General features: G+C 39.7%; 3 protein-coding genes across 3 annotated transcripts; 2 read left to right on the forward strand and 1 right to left on the reverse strand.

Annotated features, from left to right (window-relative positions):
* The first annotated feature begins 2,234 nt into the window (after positions 1–2,234).
* On the forward strand, positions 2,235–4,331 carry LOC141910628 (carbohydrate sulfotransferase 4-like). The gene is made up of 3 exons (XM_074801322.1): positions 2,235–2,247; positions 2,687–2,930; positions 3,560–4,331. The coding sequence occupies exons 1-3, from the start codon at positions 2,235–2,237 to the stop codon at positions 4,329–4,331; spliced, it is 1,029 nt and encodes a 342-aa protein (XP_074657423.1).
* A 948-nt stretch (positions 4,332–5,279) lies between these two features.
* Positions 5,280–7,093, forward strand: LOC141910629 (uncharacterized). Its single transcript, XM_074801323.1, has 5 exons — positions 5,280–5,327; positions 5,409–5,451; positions 5,558–5,681; positions 6,245–6,414; positions 7,038–7,093. Exons 1-5 carry the CDS (start codon positions 5,280–5,282, stop codon positions 7,085–7,087), a joined length of 435 nt encoding a protein of 144 aa, XP_074657424.1. The 3' UTR covers positions 7,088–7,093.
* Positions 7,094–10,764: 3,671 nt separating this feature from the next.
* LOC141910762 (intraflagellar transport protein 80 homolog) lies at positions 10,765–21,914 on the reverse strand. Its single transcript, XM_074801543.1, has 19 exons — positions 21,830–21,914; positions 21,232–21,286; positions 20,415–20,647; positions 19,843–19,953; positions 19,086–19,154; positions 18,438–18,547; positions 17,856–18,083; positions 17,481–17,605; positions 16,867–17,040; positions 16,693–16,767; positions 15,879–16,042; positions 15,274–15,338; positions 14,526–14,661; positions 14,001–14,148; positions 13,356–13,527; positions 12,488–12,577; positions 12,205–12,377; positions 11,638–11,761; positions 10,765–11,543 (listed from the first exon to the last, which is right to left on the reverse strand). Exons 2-19 carry the CDS (start codon positions 21,267–21,269, stop codon positions 11,385–11,387), a joined length of 2,394 nt encoding a protein of 797 aa, XP_074657644.1. The 5' UTR covers positions 21,270–21,286; positions 21,830–21,914; the 3' UTR covers positions 10,765–11,384.
* Positions 21,915–22,186: the final 272 nt, after the last annotated feature.

The following is a 22,186-nucleotide window of genomic DNA, read 5'->3' on the forward strand; positions in this document are numbered from 1 at the left end:
TCATCGTTAGCGGGATTTCCATACACTAACTGAAGTCAACTCTGGCAATCGTCGTGCTCTCCAGTTATACTCCGCAACCCTTGCTTGCCAGAGTTCGCTACCGTTAGTGTATGAAAATCCCGCTACCGATGAGCCTAGAGGCAGCACCGTACGGTGAAATGTAGATATCTTAACAAAAGTAATTACTGATAACTGATTCAGAGTGGTCCCGATGCTGAATAGAGGATGTACAGGGGTGTCCCGGGTTCGAACCCAGTAATTACTGATACTGGTTCAGAGTGGTCCTGATGTTGATTAGATGATGTACAGGGGTGTCCCGGGTTCGAACCCAGTAATTACTGATACTGGTTCAGAGTGGTCCCGATGCTGAATACGTCTGACCCAGGACAGGGTTATTTCATATAGATATGAGGATGTTTGACCCAGGACAAGGCAACTTCATATAGATATGAGGATGCCTGTTGACCGTACGGTGCTGCCGCTATGCTCATCGTTAGCGGGATTTCCATACACTAACTGAAGTCAACTCTGGCAATCGTCGTGCTGTCCAGTTATACTCCGTAACCCTTGCTTGCCAGAGTTCACTAACGTTAGTGTATGAAAATCCCGCTACCGACGAGCATAGAAGCAGCACCGTACGGTGAAATGTAGATATCTTAAAAATAATTACTGATAACTGATTCAGAGTGGTCCCAATGCTGAATAGAGGATGTACAGGGGTGTCCCGGGTTCGAACCCAGTAATTACTGATACTGGTTCAGAGTGGTCCCGATGCTGAATACGTCTGACCCAGGACAGGGCTATTTCATATAGATATGAGGATGTTTGACCCAGGACAGGGCTATTTCATAGATATGAGGATGTTTGACCTGGGACAGGGCTATTTCATATAGATATGAGGATGTTTGACCCAGGACAGGGATATTTCATGTAGATATGAGGATATCTGACCCAGGACAGGGCTATTTCATATAGACATGAAGATGTCTGACCCAGGACGTCAAATCCAAGAGATCGCTTTACGACCTGGTGAACACAATGCTTATGTCAACTGAATCATAAAAAATCAAGGACCATATTCAGTCAGAACAAAATATAACTGATGGTCCCAATCTTGATACATGTTGGAATTAAGAAACACAAATTATTATTTTATTAATCAATTATGTTTCCCGGGGTTTTCTGTTTTCGATGGATGCCAAACCTCAAATGATTCCGAAACTTATGGATGCCTTGCAAACTGTTTACAAACTATTCAAGTCACATGCATTACGTATATCGGAGGCATAATTGGCAGCCGTTACAGGTTGGGGTTTTAATATCAGCTGATTTTTCCTAAACTAATCAAGATAGAACAAAATTGAAAACAGTTTTGATCACAGTTTAGACATATGGCTTTCAGATGATATACGTTTGGTGGCAGTATTTTGAATAACTCGGAAGGAATGTCACTACTATATATGTGATTAAATGATTCTCACACAGTCATTTCAGTAATATTCCTATATGCTTCTTTCATCCGAGAAAGTAAGCTCGATCAAAAATATGGGGCACGGGCCGGCTGGCATTGCAGTGTATTGAGGCCCGGACCGGCTGGGCCTCCATTAAATCCGCGCCTGGCCTGATGGCTACTGAATTATAATAGCGAGGTATATCGTTAAAAGATGAACATATCGATAAACTTGATAGTAGGTTTTAACCTAAAAGCTTGATTTTGTTGCGAATGTATTCATTAATAATTACAAAGCACAATTGCGTTGAAAGCGTTCATTTGATGCATTGAATCATGCAGTGGTGAAGCAGATGCTTTGCAGAGTTGGATGATTTTCAGAGGATGTCCAATGACAGGTGTGTGATCACGCCCCATTAAACGCCCCCTCTCATATGTGGATAATATAGGAGACACTTATATACGAACAAATAGAGATGGTTTAGGTGCAGTTTGCTCATATACAACACAGATTGAAAATCAACCGATTAGAAAGTGACAAACACGTGCAACAGTTACGAGAATTAAACGAAGGGTGATTAATATGATTTCAATTGACCAAAATGTGACGTACTGGCGATCGACGGATATCGGGCATATGTTGGAATATATCCGTACATACGTGGCTTTAGGGTTACACAGAAAATTAGCGGAAAATTTCAACGCGTAACGGAAAATACGATAAAATGGTTGCAAATTGTCGAATGAAGTTGTTATTATTAGTTCAAATATTAACAGGTTAGATATGGCTTTAGAAGGTGCAGTCTCATGAAAAGGTTGAATGCTTAAATCGGTTCAACGAGTAAAAATCCCTCAATGTATGAACGATCATATGTAAAAGGTTTATCGAAAAATTAGAAATATTTCGGGTGGTTGCTGCCACCCTTCTTCAGTCTAAAATGACTTGCAAATGGCTGAATAAGGCTGGTAGCGAGCACCCGAAATATTTCTAATTTTCTAATAAACTTTTAGAATTCGTTCATACATTGTGGAATTTCTACTCATCGAGTCTTTATCACGGATATTGTGATTCTAAACTGATTCTTAAATTTGAAACGTTGAGTTCGATTTGAAGTTACCGATAGCAATCAAACCAAAGAATCTAGTTAAACCTTTTCGTGGAACTGGACCCGGGCGATTCGTTCAAAATGTTATCCAAAATTTTACTTTATTGATGATGCGTTTTCGTAATTGCAGTGGCGCTTGTTTTGTTCGCTTTGAACCGAAAGATCCTAATCGTCGACCCGGATCAATTAGGAACGTTCGTTAGCGCGAAAACGAGAACTACACAGCCGTCTGCCGAACCGATGAAGGTTTTACTGTTCACGCACTATCGCGGCGGTTCGTCGTTCTTCGGGGAGACTTTCAATCAGAATCCGTCGGTATTTTATCTGTACGAACCGGCCATGTTTGTCAACGAACTGGGAATCGATAAATATGGGTAAGTTCTGCTGCTGCTGCTGCTGCTGCTGCGGGTAACATGATCAGGCCAATGGGAAACTGGTAAATAAATGCAGGGGAAGATATTTATCCTCGTATTTTGAGATGATTTTCTGTCACTGACCACGCGTCGAACGGGGGTGATTTTGTTGAAAATCTTTGCAAAAGATAGCTTGCTTGGTAAAATGAACTAAAATGAAACAATGCAGAAAATAGTGAACCCAGTTCTATTTGCCAGTTGAGTTTGATTTTGGAAAATAAATTACTTCATTTTGAACTCAAGGACTAAAATCGTAACGGAGAAATGTGGAACTCCAGGGGCGAATTTAGGGGGTGGTTTCGGGAGTCTGGAACTCAGCCTTTTCATCGAGGTTACCCGATCGTCAAGACAGTTAGAGATCGTCAGAACCTATAACTTTGAAACCCTAGGACATAGCACTTTTCAGGATGGATTTCTTCAAAGATATCTAACCCTGAATGGAGGACCGCACCAGTGGGCTTTGACATGACATAGAAATGCGTGTTATGTTCTTCTCGACCCCGTCGTTCCAATTTTCCTGAATCCACCTCTGTTCAACTGAGTCTGGAACTTGTAATTACGTGAAATCTTTTAAAACTCCTTTTTTACAGATTATCTGGAAAAGAGAAATTCACGAAAGTACTGAATGAATTGGCTTCGTGTGACCTTCACCGACTACAGACCACCATCCTGAACTCGCATAAAAGTTTCTACAGTCGAACTCGCCTCGGGGGATCGGAGTTTGTGAAATGCGCGACCAGCGCGAAAGGAAAAGTTACTAATTTTATGCCGGCGGTGGCGAAATGTCTCACCGATTTTGAAAATCAATGCAAACAATCGCGAATTCGCGTCATCAAGATTATACGCTTCGACGCGGAGCTGATCGAGCTGCTGATGAGGTCAGATCCTAGTTGGCATGTTATACATTTACTGCGCGATCCGAGAGGGATTCTAAATTCTAGATCTCAAATTCATCATTACACGTCCAAAGATATACCTCGTTTCGCGAATTCCACTTGTCGAGTTTTGTTAAATCGTATCGAATCGTTAGAACAACTCAAAATCCAACATCCGCTTTATAGTTTACACGAAGTGAGGTACGAGGACATAGCGCGCGATCCGATTGGTCAAACGTCACGTGTTTACGAGGCGATCGGTTTAGACGAAGTTCCGGTTCAAGTAAAAACGTGGCTGTCGAAAATGACGCACACAGATCCGAACGCGCGTATAACTAATATTTACAAGCCCTCGCCGAAAGACTCAGTGGCAAACTCGTATAAATGGAATAAATCAATCAGTGTTTCGAATCTGATAGAAATAAATCATGTTTGCGGTGAATTGTTCGCTAAAACCGGATATCCGTTATACAAGCCACCTGAATAAATTCCAATTTTAATAAAGTAAATAAATACGTGTATATCATGATTTTTCATCGTCATTTGCATTGATCAGATAAGATATAGCTTTGTTTCTGACGATTTACAACATTACCTAAATTGATTGGGAACATAATAATATCACATACTGATTATTTTGAAATTGAAATATCAGTTTTGCTAAAACAGTAATTCAGTCAAGACAAGTAAATTTACGTCAGATTTGAGTTGTTCTAGTAAAAGTAAAAACCAGTTTGGCATGTACTGACAAAAGGTCAATGACAAATGGCTCTGTCGGCCTAACTCAGGATTTTACAATATATCCAAGTGCAGCAAGTGGGCCATCTAGCAAAGTGCAGCAACAGTCTAAGTGCATGTTCAGTAGTGGTAGAAAATTCCAAGGTCACTCTGCCGTAAAAGGGAATGCGCACTCCCCCGCGCCCCCTGAATCCACCACTGTTAGCATTAGCTAGAATTTAGTTGTTTTTTTTAATAGAATATGTGAAGTATGAGAACTATAAGCAGGAAACCACTGCAGAGATTAATCTGTCTTTTTTACAGCTGGTTATCGCATATTTTGACATCAGTGAAATAATATTTGATAAGTTGTAATGTTATCGTTCGTAAACTGCGGCCCTTTCTGTATAAAAACTCTACAGGCGTGGAGAGAAATTTCATTGTCTTAATGTACGTAAGTTTAAGGGCTTATAAGAAAATGAGAAGGACTTAAAGTATATACGTTTGGAAGACCAAAGATATGAAGATCTTACATGAAAATCTGTGTCACTCAATTCTCTTTGAGCCATTTCTAAAATAGTTGAGAAAATGGCTAAAAGAATTGCGTCGACACGTCGCATAGTAGTATTTTCTTCATATCATGGTTTTTTTCTTCAAATTCAATTAGATAAATGCTTGTGTACAGATTCTTATTTTCCAGTCCGATTTCACTAGAAATATGAACGTACTTTTGTCGGTTATCGTAGCTTTGATCGCTGGTGTGCAGGTAAGGGGCACGGGCTGGACCGGGTTATGTTCTACCTGTGCTGATATTATAATGTTTGATAATACATGTTCCACTCTGTAGGCGTCCATTGTTCTCCGATATAAATACGACGATTTTGACCACGGTAAGTTCTAAACGATACCGAAAAAAGACAAATTGCGTTATTCAATCGGACAAGATATTGTATATTCAGCCGTGCTATTATTCTTATTAGTTTTGATCATTTTCAGACCTCCTGGTGGCGAATTATCCGAAGTATTTCGATTTCCTATCGAAAGCGTCGGACGGTTGCGTCACGTTTAAACCCGTCGAGAACGAAGACGAACCTTACATAAAGGTTGTCAGCATGGAAGCGTAAGTAAAGGATTCACATAGACCTGCCCACACTCTGGTAGAAACTGTCCTCAACTGAGGAGTATATTCTAACTCCATCATTGGTTTTAAACCGAGTTTCACACTAATGTAAGTCGTCACAACCACTTTCTCAGTTATCATGCGTAGAAGCAAAACAATCTTCCAGCGAGTCTAAACTACGTATGTCCCCTAATGGGTAGGAGACCACCCTTCCAGTCTGGACGTTGTCCCCTTGTGGGCAGGAGACCACTCAGCTTTCCCAGCTTACACGGGTCCTTTAATGGGTAGGACACAAATCTCCCAAATCTTCTGAACGGTGTCCCTTAACGGGTGGGAGACCAATTTTCCGGCCTGGACGGCATTCATCCAGTCTACACGAAGTCCTCTAATGGGTAGGACACCACTCTTCCAAACTGAACGGCAGCCTCTTATGGGTTAGGAGACCACGCTACCAGTCTGGACGGTATCTCCTAATGCGTAGGACACCACTCTCCCAGTCCATACAATTCTGAATCTTGTCTTTCGTCGGTCAGAATTTTCGATGATTCTATTTTTGTCAACAGATGTTACGGAGGAAATGACGGACAGAATGTGTATATAAACTACAGCCCTCCGTGTACTGTAGGACATAATCTATTCATACTGATGAAATACGGAGTGAAAGTTGACGCCATGCCCGATTACTGGAAAGATCGCGCGGCCCTGAGAAAAGGAATCCTTTCGTCAAATAAATGTAAGCTACCGCTTTTAGAAGTCGATACAATTATGGTGTATTAGGAGATAGTCTATACATTATTTCTAAATATTCAGTAAGCTGCAGTGTGGTATGATTGGCAGCGTCGTACATAATTTACGACAGAAATTTATAAAACGTTATTATTATAGATACCCATCTGTACATAAATTTACTCAATTATTGAGTACACAGAACGAGAACGAATTGCTAAATTTAGGTAAATACTGTTTCGTAGGTCTGAAAAGAATCCAATCACGTATATGATTAAATGTTGTTATATCCTTTACTACTTTACAAAGTGACGGGTGCCGATATAGAAACGGCGTTAGGACATATTATATTTTATATTTTCCGAAATGTAATGTATAGTTCTGAAAGTACTGTATTTATAGAAATTTATTGTATGAAATTAAGGACCATGATGGTCTATTTCAATAAACTTAAACTTAAGAACATAATGGGGAGGGGGGGGGGGTTATAGTTGCAGACATTTTGGGAAAGTGCTCATTTGGCAAATATTGTAGTTATATCCAATAGAATTTTCTAATGTAGTCCAGAGTCCTTGGCTTGGGACTGAGATCGCTTGCAATTAAATTGTTTCGAATGTTATTCCATTTCAGGGGAAATTCCGGCTGAATACATGAACATGTTAAAACAACAGTATTGTTGATGATAGAATTTGTATACGTTGTTGTACCACGTTTGTGGGTAAAAATAAATCAATATAAAAGCAAAATTTGAATTGTATTTTTTTCTGTAAACAACACCCGGCTCGGATAACACAATCTGCAAAATTGGTCCGAGTTTGAGAAAGTCAGAAATAAGGATTGAAAAATTTGCTACGGAGTAGGAAAACACGATGTAGTCCGGATTATGTCTGAGTTGAGCGAGGTTCAGTTTCTTTGATGAGACCTGGTTGAACCTGATGCAATGGTCGTGGCACCTCTGTATCATTTGGGATGACCATAGTCGCCGGTAGATCATGCTGAAGGCGACGCTTAATTCTTCCATAGAACACTATTGATTGACCAAAATAGGTCAGTTTTCGATCGTTCTGGTACAAACCAGTTCGTGGCACGTACGACAAAACCATTTAACGACAAAATCATTTTTGAGGGACCTGTTTTATATAAACTGAGAATGCATGCTCCTGGTGATTTTCTGAACAAGTTTAATGTTTTGTCAGACGGACAATACCCAACACAAAAATAAATCAGAGGATATTACTATTATTCCACAGTATAACTATTATTATTCCTCAGTATTTCTATCATTGTTATTACTATTATCATTCCTCAGGAATAGATATAAATGGTTTCGAATTCTTTGAACCACCAGAGGGTTCTTCCCCTCTCTTAATCCTTGATTAACGTCGTTAATTTCAGCTGACTAGTGGAAACATCACTCCAAGAACAAACTAAAATGATGTTAAACATAGTTCAAGTTTGTGATAGAACTGATAGACATTTTCCCAGCTAGTCAGATATTTCACTGTAAAATATTTCACCATCTACAATGCATTCTGACTTGTAAAACGAATATTGATATTCAATTCAGTTACAATTTAATATTTTACACATTATATAATGGTTTTCAATGAATCCTAGTGCAAAGACTTTAATGATATTTCTACATTTAAGTGAAATTAATTTCGAATATGCGAGAAGACTTGTAGACTGTTCCAGAATATTCTCAGGACAGTCAGTATACTCGCGAACAGTCAGTGCGCGCTCAGTAAGTCAGTAAACTCACAGATATTCTCATTTGATCATCATGAATTCTACTCGGATGCAAATTGGTAGAACTTATAGCAGTTTCATTGTCATCATGTCGGTGGTGAACAGATCTGTAATCTACCGCACCGCCTCACTGGTCTTTCTGCCTGTCGTGTTTCTGTTAGGAGCCTTTGGAAATTCAGCTACTTTCCTGATAATGATCAGTCGTAGATTCCGCAGTTTATCTTACGCTAACTATCTGATCGTTTTATCTCTTAGTGATTCTATCTACTACATCAATTATACACTGATGCCTGTTTTACAGTTTATTCTCTTCCACGTTCAAGATGGTCCTATATTCATCATGAATTCAGTGATCAGTTGTCAAATTTATGAATTTGTAATGGCGGTTGCAGTCTTCAATAGTTCGTGGTTGATAGTAGCGATATCTCTAGAACGAGTGGCAGTTGTTCTCTTCCCGTTCACATCTCGTTTGATATGTACACCGAGATTCGCTAGATTTGTTATATTGATAATCACTGCAGTAAACGTACTGGTTGTAAATATCACACCAATTTTGTCCATACATGTTTCTGACCAGTTCTTAGGATGTTACTTCCAATTATTTGATCAAATATCAGTTTTCACCACAATTGTCATTCACTTTAACATTCTACCTTTATCTCTGATTATAACATCGAATTCTGTTATAATATTTCAGTTGTTCAGAGGTCCAAAAATAGTTTCGTCCGATCAGAAAACTACAAAATCAAAACGTACAACAATAATGCTCGTAACAGTTTCACTCGCATTTGCGATGTTCACACTTCCAACGACTGTTGTGGCATTGTTACCAATGTCACCGGAACAGAGAGATTTTCTATTTGATATTTTCACTCAGTTCCATGTTTTAAACTATGCAGTAAATTTCTACATATATATTTTGCTGGGAAAAGAAATTCGTGAATATTTCTGTATGAAAATCCGCTGTAGGTCGCCATAGTTCGCCGTACGCGTGGCTGGAAAACTAAACAATGAGTTCCCACTCATCCGTATTATTAATGCGTCGAGTGCGCTCGGGTAATTCACGATCCTAAAGTGCAGCAACGGGGGGACACTTAGTCAAAGTGGCATAAAACTTGTTAGCATGTACTGAAAAAAAGTTTTAGGTGAAAATGGTCCTGTGGGAAAAATTTTGGACGGTGTCTCCTAATGGATAGGAGACCACTCTCCTTGTCTAAACGGTGTTCCCTAAAGGATAGAAGACCACTCTCTCAGTCTGGACGGTGTCTCCCATGCGTAGGAAACCAATTTTTCCAATCAATACACATTTTGTAATTTTCGATATAGTTTTTTTTGGCTTTGGTCGGTATTTTTCAATCATTCGATTCTTTTTTTAAAGATGTTTCGGGATGGACGACGGTGAGAATGTGGTTCTTACATACAGCCCTCCGTGTACCGTAGGACATAATCTATTCATACTGATGAAATACGGAGTGAAAGTTGATGCTATGCCCGATTACTGGAAAGATCGCGAGGCCCTGAAAAAAGGAATCCTTGCGTCAAATGAATGTACGTAAGCCGTCGTATAAAAGAAAGATAAATTCGATATAGCGTGTTAGGGGATTTAATTCTTAATATCTGGGTATGGATCGATGGGTCAATATCTATCATATGTAAATTCGATGGCAATTCAGATTTTAATTCTTGGTAGATGAATTTTGATTTCAACCATTTTTGAGTCGTACATAGTAGTTTTTAACCTTAGCTACAGAAACATAATTAACACCGAACAATCACCTCTGTTTATTCAAGTGTTTACTTCACCAAGAAATATAAGAGCTGCATGTATTAAGCATGGAATTAATCGAATTCGAATTTTATTCTATTTCAGGGAAAATTCCGGCTGAATATATGAACATGTTAAAACAACAGTATTGTTAATGATTGAGTTTACGTTGTTGTACCACGTTTTTTTGGGTAAAAGTAAAACAATATAAAAACAAGATTTGAATAGTTGTTTATTTTTGTAAACAACACCCGACTCGGATAAGAAAAAAACCTGTCATCTGCAAAATCAGTCCGAGTTATGAGAAAGTCCGGATCGAAAAATGTGTTACGAAGCAGGAAAACATGATGTCCGGATTATGTCTGAGCTGGGCGAGGTTTACCATAGGCTCTCAGAGGGCACGATGGTTGAACATAATGCAGTGGTCGTGGCACCTCTGTATTATTTGGAATAGCTATTTAGCTGACCATAGTCTCCAGTAGATCATGCTGAAGGCGACACTTTTGATTCTTCCACAGGCCACTCGTGCGTAATCTATAGATTGACCAAATAGGTCAGTTTTCGGTCGTTCTGGTACAAACCAGTTCGTGGCACGTATGACAAAAGGTGACGTCATTGCCGAGTGGCGACAGCTCTACGGAAGCACGACTATAGACGTAATCGCGGGGTAGAATGCTAACAATATTATTCCTAGGAGATTCTAGCCCAACCCTTCACCACAACATCGCAACTTCTCGAAAATCCTCCAATTCAAACTTACTGCATTGATCTAGAACAACAAAATAAGCTGCAATATTTATCCAAAATTTATTACAAAAAATAAGATAAAATTTAACAATCTACAGAAATATTAACATACACGTGGCTAATTACATAATGCAATAAAACTAATGAATATTCAAATGATATCGATTTAACGAAGGGAAACTCAATTGAATAAAACTGTATCTGTTTATTCAGCTCACTCAGTGTGATATGAGAACTAAAGAGAGCTATTTTTCAAAGAAATTCTCACAAACATTTATCGTGTTAAATAATATAGTCAAACTCATAGCTGGGCTGATCATTATATTCAAATGATGACTTACACTATGGAAATCAAAGAAAGAAATCGAAATTGGGACTCCAGATAGTCTGATCGCTTCAGTAATGTGACGACTTATCAAGTGAAGATTTAACCGAGTTTGACTAGGTTTATTTTCAACAATTACATTATTTACCGATACAACATGCGCATGTACATGTATTAGATCGTGTGCATGTATTAACACATGCGCATGTATTAGAACATGCGCATGTATAAGAACATGTGCATGTACTAAAACATGGACATGTATTCGAATATGTGGATGTATTAAAACATGCGCATGTTATAGAACATGTCAGTCAGTATGATGTTTGTATGTATGTACGGCAATTGGGACGGATATTGACTGTATGATGGATAACGTGTGTGTAAAACCTCAATGTCTAACGGCAGCAGGTCTCGCGGCAGCTGCAGCTGATCTAGCCGCACCGGTCGTACTCGACGACGTCGCCGGTGCAGTTCGTTCGGGACGCTCGCGCTCTTTCTGATATTCCATTTCGATTTTAGCTTCGATCACCTCCCAGTCTATTTGAACCTGAAATCATTCGACACGTTTTAAACTCTCGGGTCGTCCTAGGTAACAGGGATCGGTTTCAGATCGTTCTCTATTCTATGACGTTCATACTTACACCTTCTGCGTATTGTATAAATCGTTTATTCGACTCGGTTTTTTGGAAGTTGTCCAAATATCGTTTTCTATATCCAAGTACCGTATCGACGTGTGTCTTATGTTTCACTGCGAGTTCCATAGCTCTGAATAACAGAGAATAATATGAGAGGGGAGAATGAGAGGGAGGGAGGGAGGAGAGGGAGGGTAGAGAGAGTGAGAGAGAGAACGAGGAGAGGAGAGAGGGAAAAGAGAGAGGAGGGAGTGGGAGAGCAAGGCAGAGGAGAGAGGGAGAGCGAGAGAGAGGAGAGGGAGGAGAGGGAGGGTAGAAGGGAAGTCAGAGTAAGTAGAGACGGAGGGGATAAGAGGAGAGAGGGAGGGAGATCACAAATCATTCATCAAAAATCTAATAAAACCATGTTCAAATAATTCATCAGTTAGGCTTTAACGAACAGATTTCGCTGCTCTTCTGGGTCCAGTTCCAATGTGATTGAACTAAATCTTCCTTTAAGTCCAATATTGTTCGATGCTTTTTATTCCTAGAGTCAACTTTGGAACCGGTTCCAGAAATTTCATAAGATTCTCTTACCTATCCCAGTTGTACAATTCTAGATTCATCAATATCGCTCTGAATACCAGACCCGATTGTAAAAGAATTCCTTCGGCGTCTTGCGAATTGCCGGTGAATAAAGCCATAGCGGCGTTCCTCGCTTCTCGTAACGGTAGCTCCTTGATATGCTGTATATACTGTACTTTATCAGCCTAAACAAACGACAATTAGAATGTACCCCTTAATTTATACGCCTACTTTTATTTTCGACTAGGTTTTTCGTTGACTTTTCCGCGACGTGTTCGTTGAAATATGTACTGACCTCGTTTATTGCGGCGTAGGCAATTTCAGCAGTGTTTAGATCTTTGTTATAAGCAGCCATCGCAGCGAGACACGCCCACAATGTATCGTCCTACAAAACACAATCAAACTCTTTATTCCTGTTGTTTGTAGTGAAGGTGAAGCACTGAACACATGTGAAGTGTGGACGATTAGTTTTTGAAAGCATACTGATAAAATGTCTAATATCTGGTGTTTGTAGTTCATTTTCAATTAAAAATGTCTCAGGTGAAGCACTGACCACAAAATGTGAAATGTGGACGATCAGTTTTAGAAAGTGTGCTGATAAAATGTCTAATATCTGGTGTTTATAGTTCAGTTTCAATTAAAAATGTCTCAGGTGAAGCACTGAACACATGTGAAGTGTGGACGATCAGTTTTTGAAAGCATACTGATAAAATGTCTAATGTTTGTAGTTCAGTTTCAATTAAAAATGTCTCAGGTGAAGCACTGAACACACGTGAAGTGTGGACGATCAGTTTATGAAAGTGTGCCAATGAAATGTCTAATGTCTGGTGTTTGTAGTTCAGTTTCAATTAAAAATGTCTCAGGTGAAGCACTGAACACATGTGAAGTGTGGACGATCAGTTTTTGAAAGCATACTGATAAAATGTCTAATGTTTGTAGTTCAGTTTCAATTAAAAATGTCTCGGGTGAAGCACTGAACACATGTGAAGTGTGGACGATCAGTTTATGAAAGTGTGCCAATGAAATGTCTTATGTCTGGTGTTTGTAGTCTATTTTCAATTGAAAATGTCTCAGGTGAAGTTGAAGTGTGGATGAACAGTTAGACATTTTCATATCAAGATGCCACTTTTTTCGAAAAACTGAAGTTCCGAAGTAACGCTTACCTTACAGAATCGCGCCAGTCTGACGGCGTCCTCCCATTTACCGATATTGATATATTCGTGTAGAATCGACGGATACGCCGGGATACCGCAGCTGATAATCGATCCGTCTGCCCGGCGAATATTCACGTGGTTACCGAGGAAACTCAACAATTGGGGATTCTTATCGAACTCACTGGAGGAGAAATGAACGATTGATAAACAGTAGAATATACCAGACACTCAAAACACCGAGAATGAAATCAAAACCCACTTAATACTTTTTTTTACACCTGATGAGGATATCTAGAAAAGACAGCTGTTTAATTTTTAACATTTAACATACAGTGTTTATCATACAGGACCCAGTTCCACAGTTCGGCGTAAACTCATTGAAAACGAATTGATTTTAACTCAGAGTTAACTCTAACTGTGGAACTGAGCTGCTTAATTTTTGATTTGGACAAATTCAGTTTTAACCTTTCAGTGCGTCTACACTGCTGTGCGGTGTATTGATATTATTAGCAATTGGTTTTCATCCACATTGCACTTTCAGGTATTGATAAAGTAGCACTGAAAGGATTTAATATTTTAAATTTGTATAAAGCAGGTTCTATGTAATTTGATGAAATTTGAATACGTTGATGACAGGCCTGATTTTGTTTTTACCTGGCGTCGCGTTCGAATAGAGTTTTCGGCAGCAGATCTTTGTCGACGTAAACGCAGTTCGGGTTATACCAGACGGTCAGTTTACCGTTACCGAGAGCTGATAGCATGTTATTAGAATCGTTCCACGCTAACGACATTATCATCGTTCCTGAAATACAGATCATACATCGGTAAAAAGGATTTTCGATTGCAAAATTCTACTACGACTAATTTTACTAGTTTGCGTGCAGTGCGTCTACACCATCTCTATTGAAAGATGGCAGCACCTGTCAAACGCGAGAAATATTAGTAACTAATGATACACCGCGCCGCGGTGTAGACGCACTTTAGAGATATGTTCATTATTCAACACACTAGGGTGAAATTTTCAAATTATCTCCAGTACTTTCTGGTATCAATTAGTCAGCACTGAAAGGGTACAGGCTAAAGTCAATGAGTCTGACAATTTTAACTTGCTTAGTTTAACAGGTTCAACTCAATGAGTTTGACAATTTGAACATTATAAATTCACCGGTCTTAACTCACCGAGTTTGACAGTTTTTCGCGCCGAGCCGAATATTCTGACCGACGTGAGGTACAGATCTCGGTTTTTGTCGATGACGGCGAGGCGTCGTTCGTGCGGCGGTCCGCATTGATCTAACGCTATATCCATCACTTCTAACTGTAAAACACAACAAAAAGTTTTTAACAAGGAAGGAAACCATCGCCAGACCTCAACTGTTCATTTGGATCCAGTTCCACAGTTCTGGCACCAGTTCCACAGTTGTGAGTTAAAGTTAGTTCATTTTCAATGTTTTAACTGAGAGTTAAATCTTAACTCGGAACTGTGGAACTGGACCCTGGGTAAAGATATGACTCAGAGCTAACTCATTGAAAATGAACTAATCTTGACTCAGGGTTAACTCTTAACTCAAAACCGTGGAATTGGGTCTTGATCTAATAAAAGGAAGACGGTTCAACCATTCACAATTCACAAGTTAAATTGTGTCAAGTTAAATACTTGTGAACCAATTTGAACTCTTTCAACCCATTGGCATTCATTGGAATTTCACTACAAATGTAGAGTCTATTACTCCTCAGAAAATTCAAGGGAAAATCCACAATTTATTGCGATACAGTAATAGGCCTGGTGGACGCAGGCGGCTTGAGGGCTAATAGGATATATTACATGTATAAGCGAATTAAACTGATGACTTTGGAACTAGGCGTGAAAGCTTGGGTCCAGGAAGATTTAAAATCAGCTTTTTGTTTATCATGTTCACATATGACGTACCTTGTGTATGAAAGGTTTTCCATCTCCTAAAGTTTTCCCAGTGACTGCATCAAAAATATGTATAACTGAAACAAAATGAGAAATGAATATCAAACAAGTTTCACGGTCTTAGATCTGAGTCAAGTCTAAGCTAGGTTCTATAACCAATCCAGCAACTCCATTTAGACCAGTTGATAAAGCTCATTTTGGTCCAATAACGAAGCTTAAGACCAGTCTAATAAGTCTATAACCAATCTGACAACTAAAGACCAGTCTAAGCTCATTTTGGTTCTATAACCAAATCCAACTACTTAAGACCAGTCTAAACTCATTTCAGTTTTATAACAAATCTAATAGCTTAAGATCAGTCTAAGCTCATTTCAGTTTTATAACAAATCTAATAGCTTAAGATCAGTTTAAGCTCATTTCAGTTTTATAACCAATCTTATAGCTTAAGACCAGTCTAAGCTCATTTCAGTTTTATAACCAATCTAATAACTTAAGATCAGTTTAAGCTCATTTCAGTTTTATAACCAGTCTTATAGCTTAAGACCAGTCTAAGTTCATTTTGGTTCTACATGTATCACAAATTCAACTCAAATCTCCCAACAGTTTGAATTACTTACTTTTCTCATCGGTTTTATCTCGTATCGCGATCGTATCGTTGCTCAGAGCTAACGTCTGCCGACTGAGAATATCCGTTCTCATCCCGGCGTATCGAGGAGAACTGATCAATCGTCCTTCGTACGAATAAACGTAGACAGCTGAATTATCGACCAACACGAAATGTCTGAAAAATCCACCGATAAATATCTTAAACATTAGTATCGCATAGTCACAGCGGAATCAATTAGAAGTCTAGAACCCCCCACTTCAGCCTCGACCCTATCCCTTCATACCCATTCAGCCTCGACCCTATCCCTTCATACCCATTCAGCCTCGACCCTACACCCCTTCACGGAACCTTGCCTTTCAACCTGGACCAACTCTCTTCAGCCTAGAACCTCTCAACTTCTTCAGCTAGGACAAAACTCAGTCATAGAACCTCCCCTTTCAGCCAAATGTCTCAGGTCATGTGGGGACGATCAGTTTTTGACAGCGAGCTGATAAAATGTCTGTCTGGTGATTGTAGTTGATTTGTGAACTCAGGACTGTGGAACTGGATCCAGGGGTCAAACCCTGCGAACTGTGAAAATAGGTCTTGGGGCGGAACTAGATCAGGGGTCAAACTGTGGAACTGGATCTCGGGTGGAAGTGGATCTCGGGGAGTAACTGTGAAACTGAATCTAGAGGTGGAACTGGATCTAGAGGTGGAACTGGATCTAGAGGTGGAACTGGATCTAGAGGTGGAACTGGATCTCGGGGGTGGAACTGGATCTCAGGGGTGGAACTGGATCTCGGAGGTGGAACTGTGGATTTTGTTTCTAGTGATTGACTAACTTTTCCGCTTGAACAATTAAAATCACGTTTCCTTCTTTCAGATCGAATATCATCGGCGTATTCCAATTCTTCGTGCTGCAGAAAAAAACTCACGAAACTCAATCTCACGAATAAACAAAATTAAATACGGCTAATAATCGATTTTAACTAATAACCGTCCCCGGAGAGACTTACGTGTAGACGTAACACTGCGACGACGTCGAAACGACTAAATGTTCGAATCCCATCGAAACTTTGATAATGCGATCTCTGAACTCGAGTTTTTCGACCGTTTCGTTTTGAACGTTTTTCACGTTGATGGATTTATTCGCGGCGACCGTCACTTCGTAATTCTTCCATTCGATGCGTCTACAACAGTAAACAACGACACAATTCAGGGGCCGGCCGGTTGCACAGTCATGACTTAGATTTAAGACCAGTTTAAGACCAACTTAGTTCTATTGACAATCTAACAACTTAAGACCAGTATTAAGATTTAAGACCACTTAACTCATAAACATTTTTACTACTGTCAAACCCGCTTAATCCCGACAATATTTGCAGTACATTGTGTTCATTAATATACAAGGTCAAGTTCCACAGTTCCGAGATTTAACTCTGAGTTAACTCAGTGAAAATCAACTAACTTTAACTCAGAGTTAACTCTAACTCACAACTGCGGAACCGAGTCCAGTTTATCATATATAAGCAACTTAATACAGAAACAGCATCAGGTACTTTAAACGTCCTAGGGCGCGTTCTTTGCTAGTGCTTTGCTTAGAAATCGAGTAGAAATAAAAAATTCTTACTTCTCAATGACGCACGCAAAAATGACGTGACCATTACCACAAGCTCCGGCCACTTGTGTGCTGTCATGTGACCAGGAAATATTGAATATGCTTCCTGTATTTGGCTTCTCCAAACCATACGACCACTGTGTGTGCGAAAAAACATCGATTAGTTCAAAATACTATATTGAGAATAAATCCCCGGTTTATGGGTTCTAATCCCGGTGGTTCTTTCTGCGTCTCATCAATTAAGGGTTCATGGGTTCAGCGGTGCGGGACTCATCCTCTGGTCCTTTCATTGAACCCAGCTAGGCGCCGCGCGTTTAAACCCATTAAGAAATATTCGTTATTCAAAATCAACCTAATAGTATCGTTGGCGCTCCCTGGAATACTTACCCCGCTTTTATCGCAGAGTCTGAGCGTGTTGTAGGAACCGACTGCGAATAGATCACCGTCGGGACTCCACGTCACCGACGTGATCGGGTAGTCATGGATACCGCTGTGATACATCAATCGGCCGTAACAATCCCATACTTTGTATTTGCAATCCTCGGCGCCGGATAGAATCAGATTATTCACCGGGTTCCAGTCGAGAGTCAGAATCAATCCATCGTGAGCTTTCCACTGAAATAAACACAGTTCGATGATGTCATAGGGGGATTTATGGGGGCGGCTTCCCTTCCACCAGGGTCTAAAGAACAAGTAACTTTGCTAGTAGGCAATTTGATGATGTCATAGGGGGATTTATGGCAGCTTTCTTTCCATGAGGGTCTAAAGATCAAATAACGAGCAGACAATTTGATGATGTCATAGGGGGATTCATGGAGGCAGCCATGTTTCGTGATCGGCGATCTAACGATGTCGTAGAGGAATTTACGGACGCAGTCATCCTTTATCGTAGAACGGTCTATACATGAAATCACTATGATGTCATAGAGGGGTTTACGTAGGCAGCCATCTTATAAACGAGACACTTACGGTTAATGGTTTAGCGTTTGCTTGTAGAGGTTTAATCACTAACGTTCGTCCGTTTGTGTAAAGAACTTGATCAGAATCCGGTCCCCAAGCTAAAGCGTAAACCGGTGAACCTAAAAATACCAAACAAAAAACATTGACGTCTTAAATGAGTTTAAGTCTTCTACGGATAGGGGGGCCATCATCGCGATTTGACAGATCATGGAATTCAAAATTCCCTGACTCTTGATAAAAAACTTCTCCCATCAAGTAATAAAATATCCTCAATAGGGGCTGTTTCTGATCAAGAGGTACGTTGTGCCACTCATCACCAGCAAGAACAACAAACCAGAAATCTAAATTCTCTGATTAAATAATAAGATATCCTCAGAGGGGACTGTTTCTGATCAAGAGGTTCCTTGTGCCACTTGTCACCACCAAGAACAACAAGACACCAAAAATTCAAATTCCCTGATTAAATCATAAGATATCCTCAGTGGGGGCTGTTTGTTATCAAGAGGTTCCTTGTGCCACTTGATACTGCTGGGAACAAAAGAGCAGAAATTCCAATTCCTCGACTTTCCAAGCAATGAGTCAGCAGCATATAATGAATCAATAATAGACCTGTTAAAACCCTGGGTGTCCTGGCAACATGTTCTTATCTATACTCACTGCTCTGTGTTAACGTTGAACGTAACATTCCGCTTCGAGACCAGATCTTCACTTGTCCGTCTTCACCAGCTGAATTCAAACAAACATTACGTATAAATTCATTAACGGCTTCAACGTTTTTGGGGTCAGTTGCTTACACTCTGGGTGTTAAAGGTTAACCACCGGATGAAGTAAATACCAATAAACCGCCATTCTAATCGTCGCCATATCAGTTATCTTACGGTTAACTTTTGAGCAGAAGCACCCTACAGAGACTCAGGTTAAAATTAACAGGGTGGCCAATTTTATTCGACTTCACTTTTCCCAGACTATATACGTTGTTTTCCCTGAATCAATCCGTTTAGAATCCAATCGATTAACACAGTCAAATATGTAAGATGCAGACAATCTGGCAATCTCAACAATCTCAAAAATTTCCCTGGCTATTCCCGGACTTTTTAATGAAAAGAAAATTGCCTGACTTTACTCTGATTTCAAGTTAAGTGGCCACCATGCTGATACAAATAATGGTACAAATAATCCACGGATAACAATGCAGTTTTGACGAAGTGTGGATGATCAGTTATGTCAGTTATCAGGGTCCAGTTCCGCAGTTCTGAGGTAGGACTTGACTTGGAGTAAACTCATTGAAAGTGAACTAATTTTAACTCGGAGTTAACTCTAACTCGCAACTATGGAACTGGGTCCTGACGGTTAAGTTTAACCCGCTTTCGAGTGACTGGACTTCTCGCAGAGCATTAGATTATTAAATTCATACCGGTAGCGTAGGCCGTTCCGTCGAAACTCCAGCGTCCGGAGAGAACGGCTCCGCGATGAGCGTCGATACTCTTCTCAATACGACCAGTACGGGTTACGATGTGGAACTTGCCTGCAACAGATTATCTCGATAATTTATCAAAAAGACGATATTTAACTGTAAAAGTCATCATAGTTGTGATGGTTGTTATGTTGATGACTTATCCAAATGTTAAAATTGAAAATACCAAATTGGGACTCAAAATAGAGATGACTTCAGTAATGTGACAACTTATCGATATGATGACTTAAACTTAGTAAATGAATTGGAAACAAAAATCGAGAGGACTTCAGTAATGTTATTACTTTACCGATTTTGACCGCATAATAAGCTAGAGTTGACAATGGATCAATAAACCAGTCAAATTGTCACGGTGACAATTTGACATAAACCAGATTGGGGTGTCTACCGTTTGAGAATCTGGTTTATGGTGACAAAAGTTGTGACAACTTTGAGTTTGACTGCATTATAAGGTAGAGTTAGAGAGATACGCCCCATTTTCGAAAACATTTTCAAGTATCTCAAATACTTACCGTCGGTAGCGGTTAATGCGAATATATCGGAAGCCGCTTGTTTTTTCGAGGCTCCCCCTCCACCGCTGCCTTTCGGGAACCAATGCATGCTGATAGCATACAGATCAGCCGGCAGGTTCACTAGGGTCGACGTCTCGCCGTTCACGAGATTCCAACGCAGGATTTTATGGTCGTCGCCGCCGGAGTAAGCCTCCTCCGGAGACGTCCATCCGACGCAGCTCACCAGCTCCGCGTGTGAAAATCGCCGTCAAGGAGAACGACGTTTCAAAAAAATTCGGACGCAATTACTTTTCGGCTTTCCCACCAGATGGCGTGACGAGCAATCAGTATTATAAATTCCAACAAATTTAGTCATGTAAATATTGATAGAAACAAACGTATTTGTACATATTGTAGTCTTAACCCTTTCAGTGCTGACTAATTAATACCCTATAGTGCTAGAGAAAATTTGAAAATTCTAAAAAATTCCACCCTAGTGTGTTGAACAATGGGAATACCACTATAGTGCCTCTAAACCGCGGTGCAGTGTTAGTTACTAGTATTTCACTATGTTTGACAGGTGCTGCCATTTTTCAATAGAGATAATTACAAATTACATCAATACACCGCAGTGCGGTGTACTAGCAAAATCCATCACTGATTTATACACCGCACTGCGGTGTAGACGCACTGAAAGGGTTAACAAAATCGGCGTTGAATTCCAATTTCTTTTTGAATGTTAATAATTAAACTGTAAACCTAACACCTATTTATGTAAATAAATAGGTAATATATGGCAGAAGAATTACAATATTCGGAGGAACTGTTGAAAAGGATATGTTTAGGATCTTTACTCAAAGTTGTTTTAAATCTCATTTTTGATTCTTCTGAAGCTTAAAAAACAAATAAACAATCTATTAATGAAAATACATACAATGAAGTTTACAATATTTACAGGGATTAGGTCTGAGGCTGAACAGGGCCGGGTCCTAGTCAGTAACCTGTCTGTGGTTTAGTTTCACGATTGGATATTTTCACAAACCTCATCCGATTATAAAAAAGCTTACCACCAACGATTAGGTAACTAACTAGGCCGGGTCCGGAGTCCGAAGGCCTGGAGGGCACGCAAAAAAGGAATGGTCAGGAATATCAAGTATCAAGACGCAGTTATCAAAATTCACACTAAACCAAGTTACTTCATGTTAGATTTATGAAATGATAAGATACAGAGAACTGAAAGTGGTCCGTTGTAGCAAGCCTCTGTAGTACATATTCCGGGTACGAAATTAATTAATAATTGCTATTGAATTGAATTGATTCACATTCTTCTTGTTTTCTGATCTTCAGGCAAAACGATAGAAATGTTTCCGACTTAAATCAGGTTTTAATTAAGCCGGTTAAGATCAAGAAAGTTAAGAAATGTAAACTTTAAATACCATAAGACCGAAATGCACTGTTTTACAGTCGGAACGGTCGATATTTATGACAGTTCAGATTTTGTTGTCAGAAACCAGGAAGTGGAATGCGAAGGGAACGCCGGCTGGTGCTGCCACCTGCTGACGTTTCGACACTGAATTCTCATTTTAGTTTGGCTGCTTAGTGCGTTGCCCATAGTATCTAACGGTCATATACGGCGTGGTTTATAATGACCGATTCTCAACCACTTGGCATGCAGCGCGAGAAGTTACCAACACCCTCTGAAATACTTTTTAACACATTTAAGGCTTGTTGATACAAGACGTAACGAAATTGTAAAATCTTTGCTAAAATCCAGAAGAAACAACAAAAACGAT

The sequence above is a fragment of the Tubulanus polymorphus genome, chromosome 9 (assembly GCF_964204645.1).
Source record: "Tubulanus polymorphus chromosome 9, tnTubPoly1.2, whole genome shotgun sequence".
NCBI classification, from domain to species: domain Eukaryota; kingdom Metazoa; phylum Nemertea; class Palaeonemertea; order Tubulaniformes; family Tubulanidae; genus Tubulanus; species Tubulanus polymorphus.

What these genes read in the sequence shown, in the direction of transcription:
- LOC141910628 (XM_074801322.1), top strand. An exon ending in CTGGGAATCGATAAATATGG is followed by an intron (nt 2,931 to 3,559) that starts GTAAGTTCTGCT and finishes CCTTTTTTACAG; the next exon opens with ATTATCTGGAAAAGAGAAAT.
- LOC141910629 (XM_074801323.1), top strand. Translation starts at nt 5,280, where the DNA reads ATGAACGTACTTTTGTCGGTTATCGTAGCTTTGATCGCTGGTGTGCAG. An exon ending in ATACGACGATTTTGACCACG is followed by an intron (nt 5,452 to 5,557) that starts GTAAGTTCTAAA and finishes GATCATTTTCAG; the next exon opens with ACCTCCTGGTGGCGAATTAT. An exon ending in AAGGTTGTCAGCATGGAAGC is followed by an intron (nt 5,682 to 6,244) that starts GTAAGTAAAGGA and finishes TTTTGTCAACAG; the next exon opens with ATGTTACGGAGGAAATGACG.
- LOC141910762 (XM_074801543.1), bottom strand. Translation starts at nt 21,269, where the DNA reads ATGAGATTTAAAACAACTTTGAGTAAAGATCCTAAACA. An exon ending in TTGAGTAAAGATCCTAAACA is followed by an intron (nt 20,648 to 21,231) that starts TATCCTTTTCAA and finishes GCGATTTTCACA; the next exon opens with CGCGGAGCTGGTGAGCTGCG. An exon ending in TTTGCGTGCGTCATTGAGAA is followed by an intron (nt 17,041 to 17,480) that starts GTAAGAATTTTT and finishes TTACTGTTGTAG; the next exon opens with ACGCATCGAATGGAAGAATT.